General features: G+C 44.6%; 1 protein-coding gene across 1 annotated transcript in view; it reads left to right on the forward strand.

Annotated features, from left to right (window-relative positions):
• The window catches only part of ripor2 (RHO family interacting cell polarization regulator 2), a gene marked incomplete at both ends in the record, with an annotated part of 145215 nt that overhangs the window by 97151 nt on the left and 28653 nt on the right, over positions 1 to 19411 (forward strand). The window contains 12 exons of the mRNA XM_080735334.1: positions 2050 to 2199; positions 3402 to 3465; positions 4091 to 4134; positions 4565 to 4690; positions 7862 to 8010; positions 9089 to 9218; positions 11857 to 12180; positions 13882 to 14113; positions 14761 to 14865; positions 16050 to 16231; positions 16739 to 16947; positions 19171 to 19333. Of these exons, the coding sequence (XP_080591460.1) occupies positions 2050 to 2199; positions 3402 to 3465; positions 4091 to 4134; positions 4565 to 4690; positions 7862 to 8010; positions 9089 to 9218; positions 11857 to 12180; positions 13882 to 14113; positions 14761 to 14865; positions 16050 to 16231; positions 16739 to 16947; positions 19171 to 19333 (1878 nt within the window). The remainder of the gene's footprint in view (positions 1 to 2049; positions 2200 to 3401; positions 3466 to 4090; positions 4135 to 4564; positions 4691 to 7861; positions 8011 to 9088; positions 9219 to 11856; positions 12181 to 13881; positions 14114 to 14760; positions 14866 to 16049; positions 16232 to 16738; positions 16948 to 19170; positions 19334 to 19411) is intronic.

Consider the following 19411-nt stretch of genomic DNA (forward strand, 5'->3'; position numbering starts at 1 on the left):
GATCATGTTTCATTTATTAAATTGATGTCGTACTTCATTGTACAATAGTGTTTTGCAATTATAATTTTGAAAATTAAACTGGTTAAGTCTACCTGTGAATTCCATAAATATCGAACCAACGAAAAGTGTTAGATGATCTATTGGAAAACTGTTTATTTTTCCCTTTTCCTGATAAGTAATAGCTTTAGACATACAAGGGTTTGTGTGTGTGTGAGTGTGAGTGTGAGTGTGAGTGTGGGCGTGGGCGTGGGCGTGGGCCTGTGTGTGGGCGTGGACGTGGACGTGAAACATGGCATGTACAAATTATTTGTCCCCCACGATTGGCTGGTCGCTTAATCAATGCTCATTATAAGATGATGAAAACATGGCACCTAATGCCTAAAATGAAACACACTAGCAATTCATGTTATTACCTTCAGCTTTGTTTGCCAATTGAAATGGCAGCTGTGAAAGGAGTATTTTGGTCGAGTTTTGCTCACTGTGAAAATCTGCAAGACTGAGTCATGACTCGTGACGTGCATTTGCGAGATGGAGCCATTGACAGTCTAGTTTCAATGCCTAAAGACACTGTGGCTGGGGTATCCTTGAATATGAACAAATCCATTGAGATTCAGACTCATCCAGAGACCTTGGTGATTTGCTCGCCACATGGAGAGTTGACTCATGCGCCCAGGGATGTTTTTGTGAATGTGTTTTCAGATTTCAGACATTATGGTAGTCATATAAATGGAGCATAATACAGTATATAGCACCTTTTATCCAAGGTGCTTTACAATGTGCATGACTGTACATGGCGGAGGAAACCATGCAAGCCACCAACCTAGTTGGAGCATTTCCGATACTTCTGTGACCGTGGAGAGCAAAGGTCCGTTTCTCAGTGGTTTTGTCATCTATGAAGGTTAAATAACAAATTGAGCCCCCATGCCCCTCGCAAAAATGGCAGCAAAATTTGTGAGAGCCGCTGAAAGTTTGTGTCTCATCTCATTCACTAACTATACACTATAGTATACTATGAAGGAAAAAATACCCCAAAAAATGTTATTTAACCTTCATAGATGACAAAACCACTGAGAAACGAACCTTTGCTCTCCGCGGTCACAGAAGTATCGGAAATGCTCCAACTAACCTGCTAATTGGGAGCAATAGAGGGTATGCGCATGACATCATCATCATACCCGGAAGTTATGGGGAAACGCTGAGTGGCGAAAAACTACTTTCTGGCCTTGACAGCTCCTACATCCAAACAGTCTCATATTCAGGGGCGTCACAAGGGGGCGGAAAGTGGGACTGAGTTACTAGGGCCCAAGGTGGAGGGGGTCTTATTTATTTTATACTTTAGCTATAGAAAAATAGCAGATATACAGTACAAGCTCAGCGCGGCACCGAGTGCTGCGCTGCGAGCTTGTAGATCTGCTATTTTTTAAGTCGTGAAAATGTGTGCAAATCTTTGAATATATGTATTTTTTAAGCGGACATTTGTAACTCAAATTTTGCTTCTGGGGGGTCCCTGAAACAAAATATTTTGAGATGGGGGTCCGTGGCCAAATACATATCCTTTTGGGGGTCCTTCACAAGAAAAGGTTTGAGCACCACTGACATAGAAACATAGGTTTAAAAAAAAAAAAAAAAAACTTAGAAGGATTTGAAATATTCAAAGACATTTTCAAGATTAAAACAAGAAAATAGCAGAGCTACAAGCTCGCATCACGGCACTCGGTGCTAGGCTGTGAGCTTGTATATCTGGTATTTTTCAATAGCTAAAGTATAAAATAAGGCCCCCTCCACCTTGGGCCCAAGCAATTGTTAAAGCACAAAATGATGCGTTCCCAGTCTAAATGGGTTAAACCCCCTCCTCCCCCTGTGAAGAACACTCATGGGGGGCCCGCAGTGAATCCTTGTACCCAGGGCCCGGAATTTGGTGCGACACCCCTGCTCATATTTCGTGTGTGTGTGTGTGTGTGTGTGTGTGTGTGTGTGTGTGTGTGTGTGTGTGTGTGTGTGTGTGTGTGTGCGTGTGCGTGTGCGTGTGTGTGTGTGTGTGGTGTTCAGGTTGACGAGCTCTACGAGGCCTTCTGCATCCAGAGCAGACTGCGGGACGGGGCCAGTAGGATGAAGCAGGCCTTCTCCTCCTCTCCCTCCACCAAGGGCACCAAGGACAGCATCGCCGAGGTCAACCGACGCTACAAGGAGTACACCGAGGTAGGAACGGCCACCGCCTGACCCCCTCCATAAACGGATATGCGTATGGAACGTACACTTATTCGTTCCCAATGCACAGCAGCCATATTATTGCAGCCATACTCGAAATGTGGCGCTTCCTCGTTTAAAATAAGAATTAAATACGGTACATCAATATGAGGCAACCGGGTAAAAATAAAATAAAAATAAAGGTTTTTATTCAATGGTAGTTGGTAGTTAAAGAAACTAGCCCAAATACAGTATAAGCACACACCGCAATGCGATGCATCCCGTGCACTTATAAATCGAGTGTTTTGCACGTCATCATCATAAGTACAGTATATAATAGATACACACACAGGCACGCACGCACGCACGCAAGCACACACACACACACACACACACTCCTGTCATCACCAACGCTTAAATCAACTGTCCTACTTCCTCTGTAATTGTGTTCTGGATGGCTTTTGTCGAGCCTGTTTCCTGATGACTATTGTTTCTGTTGTTGTGGTTGTTGTGTTTGACAAAATGCTGCTTTATACCTGGCTGTGTGTCTTTAGCAATAGTTCTCACAAACCTTTAGGGCTTAGAGCACCCCATACATACTTTTTTCATTTTTTATCCACGGAACCCGTAAACCCCCAAAAGTTTTTTATAGGCCCTCTTGCCTTTCCTGGCTTGGCCCTGGGTTGGCTCCCATAGTGTCAGTTTGGGAGCGTGTCGATATTGCGTCATAGCATCTGTCGACACGGGTGAATGTTAACCTGGTGAAATGCTAACCTGCCGACGTAGGTGAATGTTAACCTCTATGCCTAAACCTAACCCAAACCCTAACCTCAGTAACCGTGATGCGGGTGAGTAGCTAACCTGGCAACTCTCATAGTTGAAAGAATGACTCGTCGAAAGAGCGAGGTTTCCCCATCAGTTTGCCTTGCCACTAGTTCTGGGAGCCTGGTGCAGTGCCCTGCCAGCCTCATGCTTCTCTCGTCTGACTGTCTGTGACCTGTGATAGCCCCCCCCCCCCCCCCCCCCCCCCATAGAGGAACACATTTCTGATCATGTCCGTCCCATGTTCAATGTCTTTGTCCTAATGCATATCAAGCTGGGGTTCCTTGAAATTAAAAGAGTTGAGAATCACTGATCTATAGAATATGAACACATGTACCTGACTGCTGTGTGTGTGTGTGTGTGTGTGTGTGTGCGTGTGCGTGCGCGTGTAGAACATGAACACGTTCGAGAGCGAGCTGGAGAACCTGCTCGGGGAGTTCCACATCAAAATGAAAGGTGAGACGGGACAGTAACCCTACAAATAGGTTGTGGGATTTATCACAAGACATTATCACAGTCGAATTACGATGGTGACGAACACGGTTTGTACGTCTGGTTTTGGAGAACACAGACTATTGACCCGTTACACCTAAATGAATCACACCCTCAATGAAACAATTAGATGGCTAGAATCAAAACCAGCACTACGCTGGGACCTCCAGGACATGAATTCAAATCCACTGGATTCATGCAGTATATCGTCATTCTCAGGTAGAAACATCATATCTCCAAGTTTAAAATTTGTACATTTTTTACGTAAAGTAAAGCCCTGCTTCATCATACAAGACTGTCGCACAAAACTAGTGAAAATGGCAGATGGCACACGTTGTGTGCTTGCAGATCAGCTATTTTCACTATTTTAAATCGTTTTTAAAATAATTAAAAAGGAAGGTTTTGGACATACAAGGTTTCCACCCCACAACGGCGATATGTTGATGTGAGTTTGTGTTCGGTATCAAATGCGGATCCCAGTCCTGCAAACCGTATCTTTAGTCACTCTACCGACCTATAACGGTTCTTCTCTTCGACGGTTTCCTCTCTAAATCAGGTGTGTTTAATTGTTTTGTGCTGCTGTTCCCAGGTCTGGCTGGCTTTGCAAGGCTCTGTCAAGGAGACCAGTATGAGGTAAGTCACTGTTCTGGTTTAAAACAATGCCGCTTAATGGACATGAACTAATTAGTTAAATTGTGAGTTTGTGTTCTAGAATTGCACATTGAAATTTAAGCCCCTGATGCCCTCCCTTTTTATCCTCTTCACCAAATGTCATTGTGAGCTTGGAAATCGCCTATTAATGCAGAATATTCACCCGTTTTTCCAAATTATTGACCAGAATAGGGACGTTATCTCTCAGGTCGTTCAAATCTGTCCAGTGAAAGAATGGTTGTGAACTTGAAATTCAAAGTACAGAAAGAGAGAAAAGCAAAGAATTCTCATCAGTGATGGAATGGAAGATATTTTGAAACCCACCTCTCAGCTTTCTCCCTTTCAACCCGTCTACCTCTCTGTCTTTGGACCTGTCTGACTGTTTTCTCGTTGGTTTTGCTGGTGTTTGCAGATCTTCATGCGGTACGGACGGCAGCGCTGGAAGCTGAAGGGGAGGATCGAGGTGAACTCCAGACAGAGCTGGGACGGAGAGGAGATGATCTTCATGCCTCTCATCACCGACCTCATCAACATCAAGGTGCTGACAGCGCTTTGAACTCTACGTTATATGACTTCTAAACCGGGATTTCCCATACTTACTGTAGGGACTCATGGGTCAAGATTAGTGCTGTCAAAATGTATCGATTTAGCAATGCATCGCAATTGCAGCAGTGTGACATAATTGATAATCGAAGCATAATTTAATACTGTATATAATATTACGTATATATATATACTAGTCCTGTGCGATGAGGGATTGAATGTAGGAGTCTCAGAAGTAATGTTGGAGAACCCAGACCGGTGCCCGTTGGGCAGAATAGTCACCATCCATGTCCAGTTGTGCAATACCCGTTGTATCCGTCTGTCTGGCTGGCACTCTTTTATACCCATATATGGTGTTGCGTGTCTCCACATTTGGGCACTGTAGTGATGTCAGTCAGTGATGTCAGTTGGGCTTTGTTGATGTCAGTTAGCACTGTTACACTGACGGAGACACTGTGTAGTATCAGTGATGTCAGCATGCACTCAGACGGTGAGACGGCGGGTGGCGGAAAAACAGGGGGGTCTTCAACAGGGGGTCCGGGACCCCTAGGGGGTCCTCTGAGTTACTCCAGGTGGGCCGCCAAATCTTTGTGTGATAGGATCATGTTTTTACATTAACTATTTGAACCCTAGCAGCATCCCTGTTCTGAGTGGCACGTTAGCCAAAAATAGCAGATCTACAAGCTTTGTATTTTGGTATAGCCAATCTACAATTGTAGATTGGCTATTTTTGGCAAAGAGGTTTGTAGAGAGAAAAGAACAGCAGACTAAAGTTTTTGACCTTTCAAATGGTTAAATGTCTGAAAATACACATTTAATACTCTAACATGATGTTTGTGCTGTCAAACAAGTCTAAGCTGTCTAAGAAATCTATGAACATTTTTAATCTGCAACACAATTATATACAATATGTAGTGGGGGTCCATGCTTCATCCCTCTCTCAGCTAAGGGGTCCCTGGCCTGAAGACGTTGAAGACCCCTGAGTTAGATAACATAATTCTAAATAAAATATGTTGTTCAGTATGTCTGACGGCTTATATTGACTTGACTGAATATAGAAAAGTATGATGCATCTTATCTATTCTGTTCTAAATGTGTTTCCATCCGTCCTCTCCGCCTCTGTTGTCCTCCTGGTCTCCCATGGTGCCTCTGGGGTTAATGAAAGCCGTGGCCTCACTCATTCTCCAGTGTAGAGTTTCACATGGAGAGGAATCAGCGCTCCGCTGTAATGTGATGAGGCCTGTCCACGCTCATTTAATGCATGGCATCATCGCAACACTTCAAGCGGACTCGCAGATACACATTTCTTTATCACGAGACCGAAATTTGGAGTGTGACAAGATATGAATAATGTTTGAAGCATGTTATAACAGGCTCTGAATCCTTTATTCTCTTGGTAAAAACGTCAGGTATTTTGGCATTCATTTAGTCAGTATAGGCTGCATAGTAATTACGGTACACACGTTTTTTTTGTGCTATTGTATAGGAGGTATACTGTTTGTATAATGGTTGCTTACCAAGCATAGGGCGAGGTATTTTAATGAAAGAGTTTTTGTGTGTATTTGTATTAATTCTTTCTCCAAATGGACCCTTATTGAGTCCATTTGGTTTTTGGTTACATTTGTACACTGACAGAGTTAAATTAGCCAGGGTCCTTGAAATGAAAAGGTTTGAGAACCACTGGCTTATAAGTTGTGCCTGGCACAATAATGTTTTCATATGTGTGCCGAAGGGCTAAACATAATTGCTTGTTAAGAATTGTAAAGCATTCAAATTGTATTTGTTCTTTCTTTTATCTTAATTCAAACGTTTGGCCATGAAGTTCACTTTGTTGGTTTAACTATCTGGAGCAACTTTTAAGTCTCCACTTGATTTTCACGAAATGAATAGAAACCAATGATGTTTCTTTTTCCAAAATCGAATTGAGGGGGTGCATATTTTTCTAAAGCCATAAAGCAGCCAAGTAAAACATGATTTATACTTAGTTGTGTGCCGTTTTTTTTAGGGATGTGCCGAAAGCAAAATTCTTGGCCGAAACCGAATACCGAATATTGGAAACATTTGGCCGAAAACCGAATACCGAATAGCCGAATAATACATGTATATCATTTATTTTGTATTACTATTTTTTGCACCATTGCTGTACCTTTGTTGTGATTATGGCAAAACCTAACTTAAATAATAATCACCATATGGTTCCATAAATATTTATATGCACACATAACATATTTATTTTTGTGTAGAATTATTTATTTACTATTGTATAGTAAATTTGTAATAAAAGACAAATTATGTCTCAAAATATTAACATTCCATATAGTTGAATTATTGCATCATAAAGAAATATCAATGTAATTATTGTTATAAAATATATATATATATATATATATATATTGAATATCCTATACATTATTCGGTAGTATTCGGTAGTATTCGGTATTCGGTATTCAGTATTCGGTAATATTCGGTATTTGGTATTCGGTACTATTCGGTAATAATTATTCGGCTGTAAAATCAAACCGAACCGAAACTGCGTTTTTTGGCACTATTCGGCCGAAAATATAATATTCGGTCACATCTCTAGTTTTTTTTTTTTTTTTTATAAAATATATCGTCACTGTTGGGCAGAAACCTTGTATCTCCAAGTTTAAAATGTGTATGTTTTTTTGTAAAGTAAAGCCCTGCTTCATTTTGCGAGACTAGTGAAAATAGCAGATCTGCAAGCACACAACGCCTCGGGATGTGAGGCATTGTGTGCTTGTAGATCTGCCATTTTTGACTATTTTCAATGATTTTTAATGATAAATACAAAACAGTTTTGGACAGACAAACAAGGTTTCCACTCGACAACAACAATTTGAAAAATGGCATTTGTAAAAAGGCTGTCCTAAAACGCTGATGTCCTCTCAAGTATAGTGAATCAAACGTGTGTGTAGTGAATCAAACGTGTGTGTGTGTGTGTGTGTGTGTGTGTGTGTGTGTGTGTGTGTGTGTGTGTGTGTGTGTGTGTGTGCGTGTGTGTGTTGCAGCTCAACGCATTGTGAGCGGGATAAGGGATAAGGGATGTCGAGGATATTTTGATTGTCGCGATAATATCGTAAATCGCAATTTCTTTGGTCACAATTAATCGTAACATGAAACGCTCATATGGTCCCATCCCTTACAGGTGACGGAGCTGAAGGGTCTGGCCACCCACCTCCTGGTAGGCAGTGTGATCTGTGAGACCAAGGAGCTGTTCACCGCCATGCCCCAGGTGGTTGCTGTGGACGTCAACGACCTGGGCACCGTCAAGCTCAACCTGGAGGTCACCTGGTTGTAAGTACACCACAGCATCATACACACACTATATTCACCTGGTTGTAAGTACACCACAGCATCATACACACCCTATATTCACCTGGTTGTAAGTACACCACAGCATCATACACACATCATATTCACCTGGTTGTAAGTACACCACAGCATTATACACACACTATATTCACCTGGTTGTAAGTACACCACAGCATCATACACGGGAGAGTGTTTTCTGCTGGTGTTTCAGTCCGAGTGTATCAAAGGGTGTGTTCGGAAATGCGGTTAGGGTTAGTTTTAGGCATAGTTTTACTGAGGTTAGGGTTAGGGTTAGGGTTGGGTTTAGGCATAGTTTTACTGAGGTTAGGATTAGGGTTAGGTTTAGGCACTCACTACACTGAGCACACACCCGGTGCGCATTTCCGAACGCACCCTTTCATACACTCGGACTGAAACACCAGCAGAAAACACTCTCCCCATCATACACACACTATATTTACCTGGTTGTAAGTACATCATCATCATCATCATCATACACCCACAATTCAGACAATTTTCTATGGCAGTCGTTCTCAAAACGATTTGTTTTGACAGTCTTTTTTTGGTCTGTTTTGCCATTGTAGTAAGCAATAAAATGTCTTGTATCTCACGCCATCTGCTGGCCGAACATGGCCATTGCATGTTTGTATATTTTCTTTCAGTCAGTGGTTTTGCAAGCAGGGTTAATTCTAACGGCACATTTTTCATTTAGTTTTAGTCTTTTGAACACAATTCCATTTAGTTTTAGTACACTAAAGATTTGAGTAAATTTACAGTTTATTTGACGCATCATTTTCACAGGCCTTGGTAGCGTCAAAATGCCTGATTTGTGGAATGGCTGACGAAAATTGTCGATCTAAAAACACTCACTGCTTTTAGATTGTCTATTTTCAGTTTGACAGACACCCAACTCAGGCTCAGCTACTGGATCTCTTCTTCACTAGTCCATCCCTAACATTTTAGTCCAGTTTGTATTTGTTTTCGAAGTTTTCCATTTCGTTTTTGTGAAAAAAGGTAGTTTTATTCAACAAAATGAACATCTGTCTCTCTCTCCATCCAGCCCGTTCGACGTAGAAGACCTCACCCTGTCCTCGGGTAACGTGAGCAAGGCCACGGCGCTGCAGAGACGAGTGTCCGTCTACAGCCAGGGCACGCCGGAGACGCCCACCTTCCAGGACACCTCCTTCTTTGTGAGTAGCACGCACGCACACACCGCACGCACGCACACACCGCACGCACACACACACACACACACACACACACACACACACACACACACACACACACACACACACACACACAGGTTTGCAATTGCTACTTTGTGGGGACATTACACATAGTCTACTATCTTTGTGGGGACATTCCATTCATTTTGAACCCTAACCCTAACCATTAACCTAACCCCTAAACACCTTGTGGGGACCTATTAATAAGTACCCACAAGGTATTTGAGGTCCCCACAAAGTAGTAATTCCCTGTCCACACGCACGCACGCACGCACGCACGCACGCACGCACGCACGCACGCACGCACACACACACACACACACACACACACACACACATTCCTACTAACCTGAATCTTCCTAATATTGTTGCAACCAGTGCTGTGTTCCACCTGTAACGCAGGTATACGGCGTCTGCTGTCGGATAATAAATTAGGAGTAGCGTCTGCCCACTCGACATGTCCATGAAATGCGCTCTGTATACATAATGGGGGTAAATTTGTGCAATGTGATGACATCACACCGTTGTACTTTACAATACAAACCCCAAAATCAATCCTCCAGTTCTAGGCAACACAGAAGGGGGGGAACTTTTTTCTATTTCCACACAACTCCTCTAAGGTATATTAATGACATATTTCAATATTGAAAACGGGTGGTCTTCCCCTTTAAATAGAGCTTCTCAACCATGTACCGGTATGTAGTCACATTGTGTTCACATCATACTCATATTGCTGCCTCATAAGTCCAGTTGCTTCAATGGTCATTTATTTGTTTTCTTTTTAGGTACAATAAATGTTGATCTTGAGTTGCGAATCGCTGATTATCCAATTTTATTTGACCCCTGTGTTTTCTGTGAAACTTTCACCGTTGGAGGCTGCATTCTGTACACATCTAACCTCCCAACTAACATCATCCATACCACCCTCTCCCTTTTACGTGTCCCCATGTCCCAAACCTCATACTCGAACCCTGATCTGTCCCTTCCTCCCCCGTACCTCCCACAACCTCTATATGACATCCCCCGCCCACCGTTTATGCCTGTTGCACGTTTGCGTAAAGAAGTGGCGGCCGCATCCCGTGGAACGCCAGCGTCTGTCCTTCCTGCATGCGCTCCGGGACAGCTTGCTGGAGAAGCTGAGGCGCAGTCGCTCGTTCGGCGACCTGGCCTCGCTCCGGCCGAGGCCCAAGTCCAGCCTGGAGGTCTACGTGAGTGAAGTGTGGACCCCCCCAAGCTACCTACTACCTACCACCCCCCTTAACCAGCCCCTACCGCCTTCAACCCGTGTGACTTTGTGTGTTTTTTATGTTGATGTGGTCGGCATGATGGACGCGCTTCAGCCGGTGCATGTAGGCTGTTTATGTGTTTGCTTGGCGTTGATCTTCCTTTCATTTGGTTGCTGTGGTTTCATCTGGATTTGCTGGCGTGTGGACCGATTGGACTGAGTTTTTTTGTGTCCTGCTTTAGCGAGACTAGATTTAACGGAGCCGCAGCGCGATTAGTCACAGTATAGGGTTGGGATCCCGGTTCCTTAACGCAGTGTTTCTCAACCACTGTGCCTGGGGACCTTTGGTGTGCCCCTGAGAAGGGTCAAGTGTGGCCCTTGAAACTGCTTGAAAGCCAGTATTGTATTTATCATTTTAAAAATGATTTAAACTAGTGAAAACAGCCGATCTACAAGCACACAACGCCTCGCGGTGCGAGGCGTTGTGTGCTTGTAGATCAGCTGTTTTCACTACTGTTGTGCGACAGCCTTGTATGATGAAGCAGGGCTTTACTTTGCGAATAAACATACAAATTTGAAACTTGGAGATACGAGGTTTCTGCCCGACAGTGACGACATTTACACACCCGTATTATGTTGGTGTGCCCATGGATTCTTGGGACATGAAAAGTGTGCCCATGCAGGAAAAAGGTTGAGAAACACTGCACTACGATTCCTTCTTAACGATCGGATTCCATATCGCTTCCCTTTTAATGATTTATATATACTGTATTCCTATATGTATAATACCTCACTGGTTTTCAAAGTGCAGGGTCTGTAACTCTTGAGAGTGTACAAATGGAACATTGGTTTCCATTTGTACACTCTCAGAGTTATGGTGCACCTTCAAATTAAAACGTTTGAGAACCACCGGTATTGTAATTGTACAGCCGACGTGAAGTCCACAAACTGGTTCCAGAAATCTGATGATGGAACCGATTCCGGTTCCTCGATGTTGGATCTGGTTGCTCTTTTTCCTTTGGTTCCGGATCCCAACCATAGTGAAAAGGTTAGAACAGGAGAAGGCGCAAGTACTGCGTTCGGCTGCGTATCTAGGTAGGTAGGTATGTTGGTAGGTAGATAGCTGTGTGTGTTTAAGCCCGTAGCCCAATCAGGGACCAGCACTTCTGGCAACGTCATCATTAACAGCCAATGAGGGACCAGCATTCCAAGTGATGCCAGTGGTGAGCGCACCTCATGGCACGCTCTGCTGGCTCACAAGTAGGCCATTACATGGCCTACTTGTGCACAAGACGCAAGTTGGCACCTCGACAGAGTGCAGTTCTAGTTATTATTATTATTATTCTATTATAATAATGTTTCTATGTGTGTCGCCAGTCCACGCTGCCGGACGACATCTTCGAGAACGGCAGCTGCTGCGGCGGCATGGCCGAGTGCAAGCGGCTGTCCTTCACCTTCTCCGACACGTCGGCGGGCTCCACGGCCAGCCCCTCCCCCAGCCCCGCCCCCAGTGCCCACTCCTCCTCGGCGGCGGCGGCGGCCCCGTCCAACCCGGAGATCACCGTCACGCCGCCCGAGACGGAGCAGCACTGGCCCACGCCGCCGCCCCACCACTACCACCAGCACGCCGCCACGCCGACTCACGGCGCCATCGCCCAGATGAGGGAGGACTCCATCGCCGAGGAGGAACACGCCGAGGAGGTGAGGCGCCTCGCGGCCACCGGGGGCTCCAGGGTTGACCCGTTAAGACCATATACCGTAACATATATGGACGGTGGGAACCGTCACTTGACCCATTGGTCACTTGACCCATTGGTTTCTATCAGAGCAAAAATGAAGCTTTTTTGCCCTCGTATGGGTGTCCCCCATCACTGTATTAATGGTACCCAAGGAATGCTTTTGGTTGCCAACGGTCACGTGCAACCGCAGGGGTACATGGGACATTGTCTTGAGCTTGCTGAAAATAAAGCACACGAAGAAGAACCATCACAAGCCTATGATCACAAGCCCCTCCTACAGCATACTCTGCTTTAACATCAATTATAAAATAAATAGGACCATATTTCCACAAAACTTATATCATGGTGATTGAAATGAGACTTTAAACTAGCGTCAGGAACCATAAAGTATTTATGACAATGTTTATTAAGGTAAGAAAGTCAAATGTAAAAGTTCAGGGAAAATGAATGGAATCCTATGGAGAACAGATTGCTTTTGATACCAGAACAGCGCAACTAGCGGCCACGCATATGACATTTTAGTTCCGTGTTTGCTTCATGTTAAATCCGGACAACTGGCCCCCTGGTTAAGACCTGTGTCGCCCATCCTATAGCCTGAGCGTTTTCTGAGAAACCCTATGTAAGCTATGTCGGTTGTGCTCAAATTTGTTCATGTCGAAGACCACCCAAGACTAATTATCGATTTGAGACAGAGACACTCTGACTGTGAAGGCCCCAGGATTTCTTCAGTATTCGACATTACGTTCATCATAGCCCTTAAACAGTGTTTAAGCATGGCCCGTAGTAACAGAAGAAACATCACTACTGATGAAGATGTTGCCACTATGCAGACCATGAGAGAGATGATGGAGCAGCAGGTGGTGTTCTATGTGGAAATGCTCAACAGACGAAGAAACAGATGCGAGTCACACTTGCAAATGAATTCCGTCCTTGTCCCTTTTATGCCCATATATTAAGGCCATATCTGGGAATGCCCATACATGTATATGGACATAGTGTGTCAGTCTCTGTTGTTTCAGTGCCCTTTAGGGAGAGGTCGCTTCTCTCTCTTAGGGCGTCTTATTGGCAGGGGCGTCAATTGGGTATGGCAGGGGTATGCAGCTGCCATACCCTGGGTCCAGGGGGGAGAATAAAAGTTACTTTTAAATATGAATCCATGAATGTCTCTTTGTCTATCTGTGCTGGTTACAGTATGTTGTTGAATTACATTAAAATAACTACAAATACAAAATTTAACAAAATGGTCACTTTAACAAGGTAGGCTATTATAATTATATTCTCCACACTTTTATTCTCCCCATCTTGACCAGATGGTATATTCCCAGGTTCTGCAGGTCAGCTGCACAGGTGCAATTCGTTATTGTTAATTGTGGCACGTTTACTATTTTCTGCCAAGTTTAGCTGCACTTGAACAAACCGTAGAAACGGGGGAAAAATAGAATGTACTTCTTAAAATAAATGTATCATGCCTGTTGCTAAGGTATGGCAACATAAGACACCAGTCTGTTGCCATACTTTAGCTTTTTCTGAACTGACGCCACTGCTTACTGGTTCTATATTATTATGTCTTCTCTTAGGATATTGCAAAAACAAAAAGTCATTTAGCTGGCTTGTACCTGTACCTGTATAAGTCACTAACAACTAAAGCCTTCTCCGTTCTCAGGAGGAGGAGGAGGAGGAGGAGGACGGTGAGTCGAGCAGCGGAGGCGGGAGCCGCGCCAACACCGCCAGCCTGGCCAGCGGCGACGAGGCCAACGGCGCCGGAGACCTGGACTCTGAGTGGGAGCGCACCGAGTCCCGGCGCCGCCGCTGCTCGGGGGGCTCGCGGCCCGCGTCCCTCTGCTCCGAGGGACACCTCTCGGCCGTGGCGCCCGAGGACGTGTTCCTGGACCAAGGTTATTGTTGTTTTTTTTTGGGGGGGGGGTTTTGTTTTTTGCATTTTCCAAGTTTAAAAGTGGGTTAGGTTTTATTTTGTGGAAAAGGTTTAGTTTGTATTAGTTTTAGTGTCCTTTCTTTATATGTTGAAATATATAAGTTGCAGTATATTGAAGTATTTGTCAAAGGCGAGCTGCAGAAACAGTGAAAATAGGCGATTGCTGATAAAATTACCCAAATTGTTTTTGAAGGTGTAATATCCCTTTGAGTACTTTTCCTAAAAAATGCCTACCACAAAAGGCTTTTATTTTTATTTTTTTATTTTTTATGGTGCTTACTGCTGACTTTAAAGGAGCTATAGTCAACTTTTTCATTGTAGGGCCGACACTTTGTTTACATCCTAGTCTATAGACTAGAATGTAAACAAAGTGTCGGTCTGACAATGGCCAAAATTATTATTTTATCATTATTTTAAGCTTTTTGTGGTCATTTTTGAATAGAAACACATATATGAAGCTTATTTTGTTTATAAAATATTTACGAAACATTATTTTTATTTTAGCATCCGTTTTTCAAGAAAAAGTTGACTAAGCTCCTTTAATAATATGGATATGATCCTGGGGTTTAAGTGATGAACAATAATAACCCTGTTCCGGTGGACATGCAGACGAGGAGCTGAAGCCGGTGGAGTTGGACACGGAGGAGGCGGGCAGCCTCACCAGACAGCTGGTACGCAGGCTCACCTCGTCAGAGATCGACGCGCCCGCGCAGGGTACCGCCACCGCTGTGGGCAGCACTGCAGCCGTCACATCCTCGGGTAAGTTAACAATGATTACATACCTTTCTGTGTGGAGTTTGCATGTTCTCCCCGTGTCTCCTAGGGTAGATACCCTCACAAAAACATGCAGTAATCCTGGTCTCTATAAAGCCTCCCCCTGGCCAGCCGGGGCGCCTGATGGAGGGGAATGGAACTGGTTGGAATAACGTGTTCCTTCCACGCGCTACGTCCAACCGGGGAAGCTCCCCCTGTCAGGTGATAAGAAGCGGCCTGCTCACTCCTCATGCATTGAAGGAAGCATGAGCTCAGTTCGGGGCCCTCCCCAGGTTGGCAGAGGGAGAGTAGAGCCCAGGATCACAGCTTAGGCAATTGGCACCGGGTGAAAAAAATGGGTTACAAAAATCGTGGGATAAAAATTTAGAAAAAAAACAAAAAAAAAAAAACAATGATTACATAATGTTAGGACGATTGCATAATCGCCTTGATCGTACCTTCAGATTGGGGAAACGGTGAACTAAAGCAGTGGTTCTCAAAGTGTTCCTTTGGGGGGGGGGTCTAAATTGACCTATAGAAGTCTGTAACTCTCAACAGTGTACAAACCAAATGGTTCATTTGTACACTGTCAAAGTTAACCCATTCAGAACGGGTACACATTATTGTGTATCATTATTTTATGCTTTAACTACTGAAAAATAGCAGATATACGAGCTTGTAGATCTGCTATTTTTGAAAAATCGTGAAAATTAGAATTTTGACCCGATTCTATTAGTGTCTTTTGAATCCTTCTAAGATTTTTTTTTAAAACCTATATTTCTATGTAGACTACTATGTCAGTGGTTCTCAAACCTTTTCACGTGAAGGACCCCCAAACTGATATGTATTTGGCCACGGACCCGCATCTCAAAATATCTAGTTCCAGGGACCACCCAGAAGCAAAATTTGAGTTACAAATGTTCGCTTTAAAAATACATATATTCAAAGATTTGCACACATTTTCACGGATTTTTCAAAAATAGCAGATCTACAAGCTCGCAGCCGCGCTGCGCGCTTGTATATCTGCTAATAGCTAAAGCATTCATTAATTCTAGGCCTAAATGGGTTTTAAGGGAAGACCTTGACATTTGAAAGTTTGAGAAACACTGAACTAAAGTGTTACATTCTGCCCGGCGACACAGCAGGCATGTCGTCTGGAGGGTGCTCGGGCTGGCCGGGTGAGGCCGGTGGCAGCAGGGTGCTGATGGAGGCGGGTCTGGAGGAGTCCATCCAGAGCCTCCTCATGAGGCTGGAGGCGCTGACGCAGCGCTGCCGCGAGCTGCAGGACCTGGAGCAGGAGGTGATGAGGCTGGAGGACCTGCTCAAGGTGAGGCCAATCTAAAATATGAACCCTTGTTGTAAAAAAACGAAGCTGTCCTTTAACCCATTTAGGAAACCCCTATTCGTAACTATACCTTTCAGGACAGGAACCCCTTTGGGGGTTCTTGTTGCTATGTACAGTACAGTATATAGCAACATCTCGTCACCTTCGTGCAGAAACCTCATTATCTCCAAGTTTAAAATGTGCACGTTTTTTCATGTAGTAACATGATACAAGACTGTCGCGCGAAACTAGTGAAAATAGCAGATCTTCAAGCACACAACGCCTCATGGTGCGAGGCGTTGTGTGCTTGTAGATTGGCTATTTTCACTATTAAATAATTTTTAAAATGATAAATACAAAACGAACAGTTTTGGACATACAAGGTTTCCAAGTTTCTTTTTTCTTTCTTTGAATAAATATTAGACGTTTTTCAGAAAACTAGAACGGACCTCAGTCCTAAATGGGTTGATGGGTCTCTTGACGCGTGTCCACCATGTGTCCCGTCCACAGTGTCGTCTGCCGGGCCATCGCAGCCGCTCGTCCAGCCTCAGCCTGACGGTGGAGAGCGCCCTGGAGAGCTTCGACTTCCTCAACACGTCCGACTTCGACGACGAGGACACGGGGGACGAGCCCACCCCCGGGACCCCCGCCTCCGCCGCACCCCACCCCCATCCCCGCAGGTCCTCCTCCTTCTTTGACGTGGAGGGAGACGCCATCGGGTGAGTGGTGGTGATGTTATGTGGCTGTAGACCCACCGGCTCCCAATATGGGGTCCGATTGATAAGGACTGGTTGGTAGTTAGGAGGGACCAAAGTGGGGGGAGGTGGTCGAAAGTGGGTGGAGTGGGTGAAAGTGGGAGGAAGTTGGCAGAGGTGTGTCCGTGTCGGGGTGGGTGAGGTCTTCTTTCTCTCGAGTTCAGTCTTCCACGTTACTATGTTTTTTAGTGCATATTACTTATATAGTATATATATTTGTTCTATTTGCCATAGTCTATAGCTTGGCCCTGTTATTGCTGCTTGCAGTTATATTGTCTATTTTGTATTTTATTAATGCTGTTACTTATTTGTCCTGTTGTTGTTTTTGTTGCTGTTGTCATTAATGTCAGTTCCCACCTGACGTTGTGTGGCAGTCCTGACTGTTCCAGACCAAAGTGAATAACTGTTAGCTTGCATAACGTCTTCAGACTAGGACTTAAGTGTAAGATCTGTAAGACGAGTCGTGGTCCAAAGAGGATGGTATGAACTCCCACCATGCAACAGTACATTGGACCCGACCAACCCAACCCCTTGGGTACAACCTGCTTCCAGGAGAAGGTCTTGGAATTAAATTTCCACAGGTCATTTAACTCCCATCTCCGATCGATGATGCCACCAAATATGTACAGCTCTCCATTGTAGACAAAGGCTGCATGACTGTGACGTTGTTTTGGAAGAGGCCGTGCAGAAGTCGTGCTCAGCCAACAGTTGGTCTCTGTGTCAAACACTCTGATGTTGTTGTCCTGGTGCCATCTACCCCCAAATACAAACATCTTTGTCCCGATGATGTTGGCAGAGTGAAGTGATGAAAAATGTACTGGGGTGCCTTTGGTCTTAATTAAGGACCAGAACATTGTGGTTGTGTCCAACTTGTAGAGGGTGTTAGTGTCTCGGGTAAACTGGTTACATCCTCCATAGATAAACATGACCTTCTCCAAGACACAGGCTGAGTGGCAGTACCTCGCCCCTGGAACAGTTCCAGAAACCTTGGGCTTGAACCATCTGTTGGTGTCCACATCAAATGCATAAAGAATGTTGTCCTTGTCCCCCGTGATGCTAAAGCGGTCACCAACTACTGTCTTGCAATTCACTCTCCCACCCCAGATGTAGATGATATCTTCTATCAGTACAGCTGTGTGTCCATAGCGCATGGAGGGAACTTCAAGGGAACATTCTCCTCTTCCGGTGGTCACTTTGGGCAACGTCATCCAGCACAAAGTCACTGTGTTGAAGACATGCACATCAATCTGATCCTTGCTGTTGTGGGTCTTCCCGTTATAGAAGAACCCTCCTAATGAATACACCTTGTCCTCCACTGGTCCAGCAGCACAGCCATAGAATCGGAGGGTCTTTGGTCGTCTTTCCAGAGGCACCGACCAGCTCAGCATTTCTATTTCCTTTCTGTCACCGACTCTGGCAGTCCGGTTCTCTCAATTCCTGTACAGCTCGAGCTCACAATATTTCTCTTGTTCTCTCTGGATGTCTGCAACATCATATATTGGCTGACAAAGCTCTGGTCTGATGTCACTCACAACACAAACTGATGTCATGCATGTCACGTGTAACAGCAATTATTTGTGCAGGTGTTTTTATTTGCACTTATTTCCTCCCCTTAAATGTCACAGGTTGCTTTCCACTCAAAACATTTCTAATGCTAATGACACGATCCATAACTGATGACTTTTCAAACCACCCAAGCAGACAGATTAAACATATACTATATACTTCATGTTACAAGACTGTTCTATAGCGTCTTCATACTAATATTCGTTACTTGCGCAAGCAGAGCACACAAGTACAGTACTGCGATCGGCTGGGTATGTATATCGGTGTCCTCCTTTGTTTAAGTCTGTAGCCCAATCAGGGACGAGCATTTCTGGCAACGTCATCATTAACAGCCAATGAGGCACCAGCATTCCTGGTGATGCCAGTGGTGATGCCAGTAGTGAGCGCAACTCATGGCGCACTCTGCTGGCGCCTAAGTAGGCCATTATACATGGCCCACTTGTGCACGAGGCGCAAGTTGGCACCTCGACAGAGCGCAGGTCTAGTTTATTAGTGTGGTTGCCTGAAGGGCGACACACTATTGTTCTCTGAACGAGTTTAGAGAGTAACATGGTCATTCTTGTAGCGTTCCTGTGTTACATTAGTGACCTCTAGTGGTGATGTTGTTTGTGTCTCTCCCAGGGGCCAGCACCCTGAGGCCAGGGGACACCTGAGCGAAGCCCTGACAGAGGACACAGGGGTGGGCAACAGCGTGGCTGGAAGCCCCCTGCCCCTCACCACAGGCTGCGAGAACCTGGACACCGCAATTGTAGTCCACCTGCAGTACTGCAACCACCTGGTCCAGGTAGGCCTGTCACAATCATTACAAAATCATCGCAATCATTTGGTAATTACAATTATTTTGTATAATCGTCAAGATCAT

This window comes from Nannobrachium achirus (genome assembly GCF_963921795.1).
Source record: "Nannobrachium achirus genome assembly, chromosome: 10".
Taxonomy (NCBI): Eukaryota; Metazoa; Chordata; class Actinopteri; order Myctophiformes; family Myctophidae; genus Nannobrachium; species Nannobrachium achirus.